The 12,730-nt window shown below is 42.0% G+C and overlaps 1 protein-coding gene across 1 annotated transcript in view; it reads right to left on the bottom strand.

Annotated features, from left to right (window-relative positions):
• Positions 1–9,031, bottom strand: part of MTPN (myotrophin) — a 50,846-nt gene extending 41,815 nt beyond the window's left edge. Inside the window, exon 1 of the mRNA XM_037049132.1 lies at positions 8,672–9,031. Within this exon, the coding sequence (XP_036905027.1) occupies positions 8,672–8,743 (72 nt within the window). The 5' untranslated portion in view covers positions 8,744–9,031. The remainder of the gene's footprint in view (positions 1–8,671) is intronic.
• Between the last annotated feature and the right edge of the window lie 3,699 nt (positions 9,032–12,730).

Raw genomic sequence — 12,730 nt, 5'->3', positions numbered from 1 at the left:
ATTTTACCTATGTACTTCATTCATAGAGCTCTGAAACATTTCAATGCAAATGATCAAAACGCTCCTTTTTTGGAACGACCCAAATCAAATCCTGTCCTTCCACTTACTGGCTGTAGGTCCCAGGCAAGTCACTTAATTCCTATTGCCCTAGCTATAGAACGGGAAGAGAGCCTACCTGGTAGTTGTGAGGATTAAATTGCACACATATCTGCATGTATATTAATTTATCACAGAGGACTGTATCTGGCATTATAGTACTCGAAAATACTCAAAAAGAAAGCATTCAGTTCCCATTATCTTCCACTTTGAATCTGACTGATTTGGCATTGCTTCTCCTATTAAAATTTCCATCTGAATTTGATTTGGTGTTGATTTTCTCTACTGCAACCACATACGCCTTTTTTGGGGGGGGGCTCTTGTAAGCAGTCTATTCTTTTTACACAGTTGTATGTTTTCTTAACACAGCTGTACTGTTCCTGAGTTTTATTCATGCCATCCATTAAATAAGAAAATGATTTATTCAGAACCCATACAACTATCTTATTTGTTGTTTGTTTTGTGCATCCTTTTAACTGAACCTACCAAAGAAAACATTCTTAGAAGTACTCATTACTGCATTTCCATGGCTACTGAATAGAGTGTCAGGCACTGGAGGTGCTCAATTGCTATTTGCTGGGTGAATTATGAATGAAAACTGTGCTAACTGCCATCTCTTTCGCTTCTGGAGCTGCTAACCGGGCCAGGCTACAGGACTGAGGTCAGGGCCAGGGAGCGTTTGTGGGGAAGGAGGGCCTCTGATGGCTGAAAAGATTTTGTAGAGGTCCCCTTCAGCTTAAGGATCTAAATTAGTTCCTGTTTGTGTATCTACAAGGAACAATTCCTAATTTTCAAAATAATCTAGGTCTCTTGCCTGAGCTTCAGTTTTACTGTACAGATCCTAGGCTTTTTCTTTTACGGATATTTATCAACCTCCTTCTCTTCCCCCATCCACATATGGCTTTCTATGCCTTTGTTTTCCTTACAGTTCTGTATCTTTCAGCCAGAAAGAAGCTGATCCCCAAAATAAGTTTTATATTTGATCACACTATTTAAATTATTTTTGATTTCAAGAACTTGAGGGAAAAGAAATCCCAGAACCCAGTTTTTGCAGCTTCAATATCATGCAGAAAAGAGTAAACAAGAACCCACTGGCCAGATCCAGCCAGCTGCCTGTTTCTGTGATTCATGTGTTATTGCAACAGAGACACGCTCATCTGCTTACATGTCATCTATGCTGCTTCTGCACAGCAGCAGACACGGCTCACAAAGCCATACAGTCTCCATCACAATATCCATCTCTTAGGAAACGATCTACATAAAACAACACAAATGGCAGATATTTACAGTCAGAATGTGTTAGGCACTACTTGGTGAATTTTACATCCACTCTCTCAAAAACTAGATAAGACAAGGAAGGACATATGGACAAAAACGGGGGGGGGGAATGGGAGGGAGGCGGGGAGGATATGGAGGTGGGCTGGGATGGGAGTAAAAGATAGAAAACTGTATTTTAAATAAAATACAGTAAACTGTAAATAAAATAAAAAAATCAGATAAGACATATGAATTGGGTACTACTAAAATCCCCATTTGCAGATGAGAAAGCTGAGGTCTGATGAAATTAAATAACTCTGCCAAGACTATTAAGTCGTAGGGTTGGTAGTCAAACCCAAGTCTACTGGAATCTAAGGTGAAAGTGTAATTACTATCCTACAAGTGGCTTAAAAAAAAACACATAATAAAGGTGTTTTCCGAGGACTTAGTTTGCAGCTAGAAAGCTTTTAATTTTATTGGCTTGATGGTCCACATGCTTTTATACTGTAATAAATAACGTGGTGTTAAGTACAGCTTTTAATATTTATTCATTACTAACAGTAAAAAGCACTGATGATTCATATTCTTCACAAGGAAACCAGCATGAAAACTATCTTTTACTGAGACTGTATGGTTTTAAAAATTCTGAATTGATATTCTAAAATAAGCTTTCCACTTTGTGGTTCAAAGGCAGCTGAGGTATAACGTTTTTCGATCATCCTGAATCCAGGCTCATCTGACATCAGCCGCTTTCACCACGCCACCAACGTCTGACCCCATGGAGATCAAAGCCGTACACCTGAGGTGCACCAGTGAGAAGGTCAGTGCCACATCTGCTCTGGCCCCCAAGATCGGCCCCCTGGGTGTGTCTCCAAAAGAGGTTGGTAATGACATCCCCAAAGCAACTGGTGACTGGAAGGGTCTGGGAATCACAGTGAAACTGACCAGCCAGAACAGATGGGCCCAGACTGAGGCTGCGCCTTCTGCCTCTGCCCTGCTCATCAACACCCTCAAGAATCATGGGCTAATTTTTATCTTTTTCTATGCTTTTCTGTCTTAAAAATACCCGTTCATTTTATATGTTAAGGACAGATACTCCTGGGTAAGGGGAATGGGCAACGGACACTGGTTTCATTTTTATTTCTATTCAGTGCAACTTTGTCTTTTAAATAATGAGCATGTATTATTTTTATGATTTAAATCAGGTTTATTACATTTTAACTATCTGTACTAGTGTAAGGATAATGTTTAAAATCTCAAAGGAAAACCCTATGTATACCCCACGGATATCTGAGTTGAACACCTGCCTTCCAATATAAAAAACATATTCTTTTATTTTATATTAAAAAAAATAGAGAGTGAACGAGTCACAGAAAGAATGGAATCCGTATTTACCTCCCTGTGTCTATTGAGGGCACCGACCTCTGATACAAGCTGATGCCCGCTCTGACTGGGTTGCCAGCTCTGCTGTGGAAAGCACAAACTTTTCTGACATGGAAATGGGTAATTTCAAAAACAAAAAAAAAAAGGAAATTGCATAAAACTGATAATTGCAAGAGAGACTGAATCAGGACCCCATTTAAAATGCTTATTTTATTAGGATGTGAAAAGTGATCCCAGTAAGTCTTGCAATTTCTAAAGATTAGAGCTGATACTTTTCTCAAGTTCAAGAGATCCTATCCTCTCACAGGGCACACAATTGTTGCTTTTCAAACCTATCAGCATGTCAAAGGCAGATGTAATTAGAATGGGGGCTGGAGAGGGAAAGGAAACCACAGAGAAAGGGAAGTTGGAGACCTGGTGTATAGTATTTCACAGCAAGTGAAACAGAAGCACATGGTAAACAAAAGGGTACGTACATCAGACCTACCAGCGATAATATGGGACTGAGCATCCATACAACGCCTAAGCATTCACCTCTAAGAGACCTGCATCCTTAAAATTGCCCACAAAACTCACCTCTAAGTAGTCTCAATGAATAATTACCCCCTTGATGTGATTATTGTTAACGCTTATACTCAATTAGATAGTACCCCGAGTTAACCAGCGTTACTGAGAAAGGAGGGTCAGTGGTTTGAAGTGTAATAGCAAGCAGCTTTGAAGTCAGAGAGACGGAGTTAAAATCTGCTCCACTACTCAAAAGATTATGACCTCAGGCAAATTATTTAATCTTAGTCTGTTCATCTCTAAAATCTCTAAAACAAGGTTATGCTTATGGGTCAATGTGATAAGTAAATGATGTTATACTTGTACACAGCACCACAATACTCAAATATATATGATTTTAAAAACATACTTTTTGGAAAAAAGTGCTATTTATTTAATTCAAACAAGTCTGGAAGGTAACTGTATACTTTAGTTACTTTTGTTTCTTCCTAAGGCAAACAGACACAATTTCACTTTTTTGTCCTGTATGGAATCCTGTAATGTTGACCATTACAAACCAAATAACCCAAAACTATGTGTAACTATATACACAAAACAGTCTCTACAACCTGTCAGTCTCTTGAGCAAAGATAGCCTGTGATGAGATTTAAAGTTTACAGAGCTGCTGTCTCTGTGCTAATTATTTTCAAATTGTTACATTAAAAATGTTTGATCGTAGCCATCTTTCTACTTTTTATTCATAGTCAGAGATAATTTGTGCCTGTCTTCTGCAAGCCCCTTTCTCATCTTCCTAATGTGCTGATGCTAACCTTCTGTGAGCTAAGAAGCCAGAAAACCATTTCAAGGCAGACTGATACAGTAAAAAATACATGGGCTGTAAATTCAGGCAGTTCTGGGTTCAAATCCCAGTGTGCTACTTACTTTGTGACCATGTTAAGTTACTTAATTTCTCTAAATTCAATTTCCTTATCCTTAAAATGGGAATACTATTACCTACATTAAAATACTGTGGTAAAAAGCAAATGAAAGTTTATGCAATAATCTTCCAGAGTGCTTTATAGTACCTGGCCATGTAAGTCATCCTGTCAATGGTAATTACCATTCTGTAACTAACGAAGTATGTTGTCACTGTAGCTAAGTCACGAATAAAAAGAATTTCTTACTCAGAACATATGCTTTTAATGTGTGAAATTCCTCGGCACTACACTGGAGATACAAAGATGAAAAAGAATATAGCATCCAGCCCCCAGAGGCTCAGGGCCTAATTAAAAACAGACACGTAAACAAAGGCAGAGCAGTTTGATAAGTGAAACACTAAAAACAGCAGCACACCATGGAAGACAAAACGTTCTTTGGAAGAGGCGGTATTTAAAGCTAAGAGGATGAACAGGAGCTCACCAGGTTGGGAGTCAGGGATTGAGGCAAGCAGACTCGGTCAAGGGGGATGACAGTGGAAAGACGCACAGGTAAGACGCAGGGCATGGCCGGGTCTGGAGCAGAGTGCAGCTTATACGAAGGCAAGTTTAGAAAGAGGGGCAAGGCCAGATCAGATCGGCCACGTTTGCCAAACCAAGGAGGAGTTGGCCATTTAAAAATAATGGGGAACCACAAACATATTTTAAGAAAGTGAAGGAGGTTGGCTGAAAAGGGACAACATGCTCAGATTCACATTACAGAGAAGTCCTGGTGCAAGCTGACCAGGCGAGAGGGGAAAACTACTGCCAAGGAAAATCCAGACCAGGCAGGAGAGAGGCAACAACTGGTCTAAAGTAGAAGCAAAAGAATGGAGAGTAAGGAGAAAATGAGACGAAGAAAGGTAGTCTCAATAACACTCAGAAATTTGGGAAGACCCCCCCAATTTCTAGTTTGGGCAAATGCTTGGGTCATGATACCATTAGACAAAGTGGACACAACACAAATTAATTTTTGAAAAGAAAACAGGTGCTCAATTTGGGATCTATCTGAACAGAGCTATCCATTCTGGAACTCCAGTGATGGCTGAATTAACTCCAACGGGAGAAATTAACATAAAGGCAGAAATGGAAGATGAAGGCAAAAATAATGTCACCTACAAGCAGCATACAGACTGAAAATGGGGCCATGAATATCTACTACCACTGCTCATGAATATCTTTCTTTCTGGTTTTCATTTCTTTTCCAACTGGACAAGCTGAACTTTGTGTGAGATGTTACCTAGAACCTGTACACTCCTTTGAAAGGATGAAAGCTTTTTCACATACGTCTGCTGAATATAGATGCTCAAGTTTCCCAAGCACTTTGTCCGACGTCTTCACCATGATGCCAGGCCTAGCGAAGTGCCTGGGACTGAGACTGTCAGGGACCCAATAAATGAACTTAACATGGTCTTCAGGTCAGTCAAGAAGCCAAAATGTTTCAGATATTGTTTTAATGTTACAGATTAACAGTTAATGAGGAGTAACCTAAAGTTTTCTTTACATGTTGTTTTTTCTTTTCTTTTTTCCATTTAGAACCATGCAATTTTCAACGGTGTGGGAGTTCTGAACGGTGTGGGAGTTCTGAACTGATTTCTTCAGAGTTCAGAAATTCCCCAAAACCAACAACTTCTGCTTATCCATACTTCAGACTTCTGTATACAGGCCAGAAGCAGGTACAAAACTACAATTACTTTTTAAAAATATTAATTTTAAAAGGGGGCGGTACTAAAATACTTATGTTAACAAGGAGAGATCATCCCAGGAGAACAGAGGACAGTATTTTAAAGACTCCAATGCCTTAGGAGGGAAACTAGACAAATCCAATTTTTAAAATACACTTTCTTTGCACACACTCAGATAAACGCACATTACATAAACTCAGAAAATGGTAGCGAGTGCTCATAAATCAGTGGATGAAAAAGGTGATGAGTCGAGGAATACGTAGGGAAGATGGCCGCCAGCAGACGCAGCCACGTCATACGGACTGGAGAGTGGACGGGCAGTGAGGGAGCTCAGTCCACAGAAAATGGAGTGCAAGTTTTTGGTTGTTTGGGGTTCTTTTTTGTTATTTTTCAATAACAAAGCAAAAAATATTTTAGGAGACTCAGTTGCCCAATAAAAACCAAGAAAGAAGCCCTGGCTGGTATGGCTCAGCTGGTTGGAATGTCATCTCACAGACCAGCGGGTTGTGGGCTGGGCCCCCAGTCAGGGTCCTTGTCCAGGGTGCGGGTTTGGCCCCTGGGCAGGGAACACGCGGGAGAAAGCTAATCAATGTTCTTCTTTTACATCAACGTTTCTCTCTCTCTCTCACCCCTTTCCTCTCTCCCTCTGAAAGCAATGGGGAAAATGTTCTCAGTTGAGGACCAAAAAAAAAATTTAAAAAAATACCCACACCCAAAACCCAGAAAACTAACAAAGGAAAAAGCTCGATGATCTGTTCACAGGATTACATTATCGTCTAGCCTTTCCAGATCAAAAGTTCTTACTACTTCCTTCTACTTTTCTTTGAATGTCTGCCCTCCCTTCTGGGCGCGTTTCTCTTGTTGATGAGGGTAGGCAGTGTGGTAATAATAGGAAAAAGGCGAAATCAAACTGAATGACCTAATTTAAAAAACTGAAAACCAACCAACCCATCGTTCTTGGCACGTATTTTTTCATAAACATCCTCATGCGATTGGCAGCTTTTTATGGACAATTTATCTGCCTGGACGTGGACCTTGGGAATGTCCTGCCAAACATCTTGGTATCACTTGCTTTGCAACTACATTTCAGATTGTGAGAAACTACGTGGAGCAGTTAGAGACTCCGAGTTCTGGAGTCGGCAGTTTAGTTCTGGCTTCATCCTCCTTTTTCTTTTCTTTTGAATCTCTGTGATTTTGGATTTTTTTTTCTTAAGTACCCTGCATCTCAGTAGTCTGATCTGTAAAATGGGAGTAATAAAAGGACGTACTTCACAAGGCTCACAGGGGATAAAAAAATAATGTGCCAGGGAGACACTACATAAACTGTATTCTGTTTTGTAAACTGTACATTTAGTACTTACCAACTTTTCGTATTTTAAGGTTTCATAATAACAGAAAGAAACAAAGGCCACTCACTTCCAGCGGACTGCGGTGTCCCACCACTGGAAAAGTGTAACATTGGTAGAAGTGTCCCAAGTAAGCTCTTCCCTATAACCTTACACTGAAACATGCAGTAAGTCAAGTTGCAGGCTTCCTTCCACTAGCAGAGAAGGCAGTGAACAGTGTCCTAAGGAGCCACTTAAATGAACTAAGTGGATAAATTGCATGCAAAAAGGCAAAATGACAATGGTATTAAAGAGACTAAAAACTGTCAGTAGTTTGCCTTGCACAATCCTTGAAGTTTTAAGAGACTCTGCTTCTGCTTCCTAACCCAGATCTCTGAAGCAGAAACAAGCACCACATTAGGGGTCACGCCCTCTGAAGAACTAAAACCTAGACTCGGTTCTCACTCTCTCTGGTGAGCCAAATGACCTTCATGATTATGTTACAAAGTTATACTTTTGTTGTAGAAGATTTTTGATTATCATCATATCAAAATCACGTGTGAGTTCTCCCCTAATCACAAAAGGCACAGTTTTAGGGTCCAAAGGCAGGCCAACTTGGATTTTTGCCAACCTACCACAAGGTGGACTCAGTCTTATATTGTGAGTTTAGTTTTGAGATGAGCTGTCCTCATCATGGTTTTACCGTCAACTACACTGTGGCTCAACTTGCATTACTGTTTATTACACGTGTAAGCATTTCAGATGGAATCAAGGAAAAAGATGGAGTAGCTGAAGTTAACATGCGTGTTTGTAAACTACTCAGGTATCTTAAACACTCAGATGCTAACTGATAAGCTTCCCCACTTGAAGCAAATAAGTATTTGTGGTCTAGGGGGACAGGAAAAGGCCACACCCAAAGTTAAGATTCGGCAGTGAAGTGATACCAAGTTTCAAAATTTTAACCATTGCTATTTTGGGTACTCTTTTTCACGGTCAATGAATACGTTAAACTCATCAACAGGCCCACAGTTAAAACAAATGAACAAAAAGTTCTTCTGATTCGAATCACTTAGGTCACTTCATTCAGTAACAAAAAAGTTCAAGATGGAGAATCGCTTCATCCAAAGAAAGATTTAAGTAACTCTGGCTTAGCAAAGGGCCAAACTCCAACGATCAGTACTCAAAAGTGAGGCTACAAGAGCCGGTTACCACTCCTCCCCTTCCCCAAGGGGTCGGGAGAACCCGAAAGGCCTGGCTGTAGCAACACAGCAGTTACCTGGAACAGGACCGTGTTATCGGGGCCCTTCTTCCAGGTTAGACTCCCTGCCTCCCCTCTCTTCGGGGCCACCTCCCTCCAGTTTGCCTTTCCTCCCCCACCCCCACCCACGCCCGCCCAGCGCCCATCAGCTGCTTCAGTCTCCTCTCCATCCCGCCTCCATGCCTGCCTACTCCACTCGCCACCGTTTACCTTGGCCACATAGTCCTTCACCTCATCCAAGTCCCCGTTTTTCAGGGCCCACATGAACTCCTTGTCGCACATCACTGCAGCGGGGCGGGCCGGTTAGCCGGGCAGATGAGGAGGTGGTGGCAGGAGCAAGCGGATACTGCCGGGCGAGAGGGAGACGAGGCCGCGCGGAGCCAGAGAGGAGAAGAGAAGGCGGGGGAGGCTGCCAGGCGGGCGAGGCAGTTGGCCGCTGCAACCGTTGGGGCGGGAGAAAGTTCTTTTGCAGCCACCGGGCCCAACCGAGCAGGTTCAGTCCAGCGGAGAAGCTGGAGCGTTTACACTTCCGGTTCACTCCCCACTAGGACCCTCCCCAACTTCCTCTTCCTCTTCCTCCCACAGTTTGAGACCCCGCCCCGAGGGCCCTTGGCGGGGCTACCTGTGTGCGCACGCGCAGTGTCTAGGCCTGCGGGGCTGGGGGGCTGAGGCTGGATTGGGAGGAGCGGGCGGGCAGAGACCAGGGAAGGGGGTCAGAGGGCAGGAAAGGAGAGGGCGAGGAAAAGGAAAGTTACCAGTATGTAAGGTGGGATCGGGACGTTTCTGCACACCGTAAATGGGAAAAACTTCGAAACAAAAGCAGAAAATCAAGATGCCCTCGAAGGGCATCGTGCTCACCTAAAAGTATCCAGTAGAACGGTTTGATGTTAATTCCTTCTTTTATCATCACCCCTCTTTTCTGGGCTGTGAAGTATCCCTGGGGCTCCAAGATCGCTAGGGTATGGTTTAAAAAAATAAGCTGAACTAGAATAATTCCTGTGCTGAAGGAACTCTTTAATACTTGCGGCAACCATATGAATTTAGTGTCAACCCTATATATATATATATTTCCCTTACCTTCGAGGTTTCAATGCAAATATTACCACCCACTTTATGTAGGTCCCTCGATGACTTCTACCATACAGTAGCCCGGTTTTATTTTCCCCATTCCCCTCACTTATCACAATGCTTTAGTCTGTAACAGTGGGAAACACTATCGTTTCCCCGACAGTTGATCTTGTCCGGGACTAGGACTTCAGTTTGATGCCACAGGGCACCGCAAACCTAAGTGTCCTGTACAACTGCATTTTGAAAAAATGTGTGTTCATTTGATTTGAAGGGTTTAAATCTCCAGGACTGGTGCCGTGAAGCCAGTTTACCTAGAATTTGTCTAGTACCTTGAGGCACAGCCACCAGATGAATTATTAGGGCTTCAACCCTAATAATCAAGATATGCACATATGGGCATAGAGATCCCATAAAACTCTTATGGGAATGGTTACATATGTAAAGTCTGTTATTTATGACCCATTAAATAAATAAACAAACCACACTTTACTATGCCTGCTGCCATATAGTATAACAGCTCAGAAAACAGAGTTTGGAACCACATTGCTTAGTTTGGAATAGAGGACCCAACCCTTACTAATTTTCTGTCACCTTGGGCACACTGACTTCCTTCCCAGGACTCATAAGGATGTTCAGTTTTCCATATAAAATGGGGATGACAACAGTGTTCAATAAATGTAATTTGGGGCCTATAGCAAGTAGAAATTGATTTTGAAATCAAAAGACAAACCTTGAAACATTTAACAGCAACACTGTTATTCTGTTCATTTTATTTCATGACCATTAGAAATGCAACCATTGACCTAACGATGATACTTTTCTGGAAACAGATCTCAAGGAGAATTTGTTAGGCAAATCCCGGGGCCTCCCTCTCACCTCTAACTCCCACTCTGACCTGTGTGATCTCTTAGTTACATAACGCTGACAGCTCTTGATTTATAGCTCCAGCCCAGACTTTCCCCGTGTGATCTCGTCTTATGTTTAACTTCTCACCCATCTGAATGTCTCACTCAAACTTGACATATCCAACACAGGATTAAGTCTCCTCTAGATTCTAAACCTTGTTGCCCCTTAGATTTCCTTGTCTCTGTGAATGACACCACCAATCACCCTCTCACTAAAACTAAAACCAGAAGCTTGGCGAGAAAGATTCTCCCCTTGACCAAACTCTAGCCAGCCTCATCTGAGCCCTCTTCTCAACTAGGCCTCAACCTGGGTCTATAAAGGCTTGAACAAACACTAAAATAGTTCCTAACAGCTCAAGGCCACATTCCTAAAATGGCCCTTCCTGCTTGAGAAAACTCAAAGCTACCTTTTTTTTTTTTACCATTTGTTTCCGCCAACGCCTGAGGATAGGGCGTCTGTCTGCCTGTCTCTGTAGGAGGGTGGAATTGCATTTACACTGTCTAACCACTTAAAAATTTTCATTTCCCTGACCTAACTGAGACCCTGCTCATCCTATTCCCTCATTTTTTCCTTTAAAACATCCAGTCACCTCTGTATCAATGAAAGTTGAATTCAGTTGACAGTGGACTCTCTTCCCTGAGTAGTTATTACTGATAAAAACTAGTGTCTGGCTTTCTTTATCTTTGACAGTGAGAGGCGTAAATAACTCCTACCATTCCCTCTTATTCAATCCACCAGTAAGTCTTCAGAATACGTTGTTCACTTCTTGCCATCTTCATGCGGACTACCGCCACTGCCACACGTATATCTTTTCCTGGTCGTAGCATCTGTCTGTACCGCTGAAATAGCCTCCAAGTCAGTCTCTGCATTTACACTCTTACCCTTTTCCAAGGAATTCCCCGCATAGCCAAAACTGATTTTTTTAAACATGAATCAAACACATACTTTTCATCATATACCCTTCAATGGCTTCCTATTGCATTTAGGATAAAATCCTGATTACGGGTTATGGCTCTCCAGGCTCAATACGATCTGACCTTGACATCTCTCTTCTGTCTTGCCATGCCCCTCCCACCTATGTTGTTTGGTTTTTTGGTTCCCAGAGATCTCATCTTCTGCCAGGGTCAGGAAAAACCGAGCTTATTCCACCCTAGAACCATTATGCTTATTATTTCCTGTCTGAAATATTCTTTCGATTCTTGCTTACTCCTTCTTACCTTTGAGGTTTCAGCGCAAATATTACCACCCACTTTATGTAGGTCCCTCGATGACTTCTACCATACAGCCCAGTTTTATTTTCCCCATTCCCCTCACTTATCACAAATATTTTCATTATTTTCTGTTGATCTATTTTATTATGTATTTGTGCGGTTCCAGAGGTATTTCCTTTCGTCTGCCGTCCTGGACACCAGAGAGAACTGCTCTTCCTGGTTCCTTGTGGCTGAGTAATGTCATGTAACTAATTTGGGGCTGTTAGTTACGGGCAGAAGTAGTATGAGTCACATGAGTTGTGAGCAGACTGTGAGTCAGTGTGAGACCCTAGAGGGCTCTTTAATTCCTCTGCTACAGCAACCCGAAACTTTACAGACAGTGGCTACAGTCAGTCTGGGGTCCTGAGGGACTAGAATGAGCAGAACTCCCCTGCCATCCCATAGCGGATGTATGGTAAAATAATAATTAAGATTTTTGTCTTTTGAGTCACTGTGATTGTAGTGTTTATTACTGCAGCCATGCTAAGCCAACCTTGACTGATAACAGAAATTTTTGTCAGGAGCGAGCTATTACCAGAGCAAAAACTTCAATTATGCTAAGAGAATCCACCCTTCCACTGATCCAAGAAGTATTTATTGAGCACCTACTAGGAGCCAGCGAGGTGATAAATATTTGGCATATAATTTACAGCAAGATAGGCAAGATTCTGGTCCTCACTAAGCCTAATTTCTGATGCAAGAGGCAGATAGTAAACAGGTATTTTGTACAGGCTACTCTGCACAAAATATATTCTGCAGTAACATACAACCCCCCAAAATCATAGTGGCTGAAAACAAAAAGGTTATTTCTTATTGATGTTACCTGTCGATTATGGGGTTCAAGGGCACCGTCATTGCTTAGGAACCCAGGCTGAGGGTTGCCGCTCTATTTCCTGGAGAAAAGTACATGGGAGGAACTCACAATGACAATCACATGTAGAAATGTTCTCTTACGTTCATAACTCATTTGCTAACACTAGCCACATGCTCCCCCTGACCACCACCCACTAGGAGTCCAGAAAGTGCCCCGAAGGATGAAGCATAA

This window comes from Sturnira hondurensis, unplaced genomic scaffold (genome assembly GCF_014824575.4).
Source record: "Sturnira hondurensis isolate 20B ecotype Veracruz unplaced genomic scaffold, ASM1482457v3 Scaffold0006437, whole genome shotgun sequence".
Taxonomy (NCBI): Eukaryota; Metazoa; Chordata; class Mammalia; order Chiroptera; family Phyllostomidae; genus Sturnira; species Sturnira hondurensis.
This window is presented reverse-complemented; position numbering and strand designations above follow the sequence as displayed.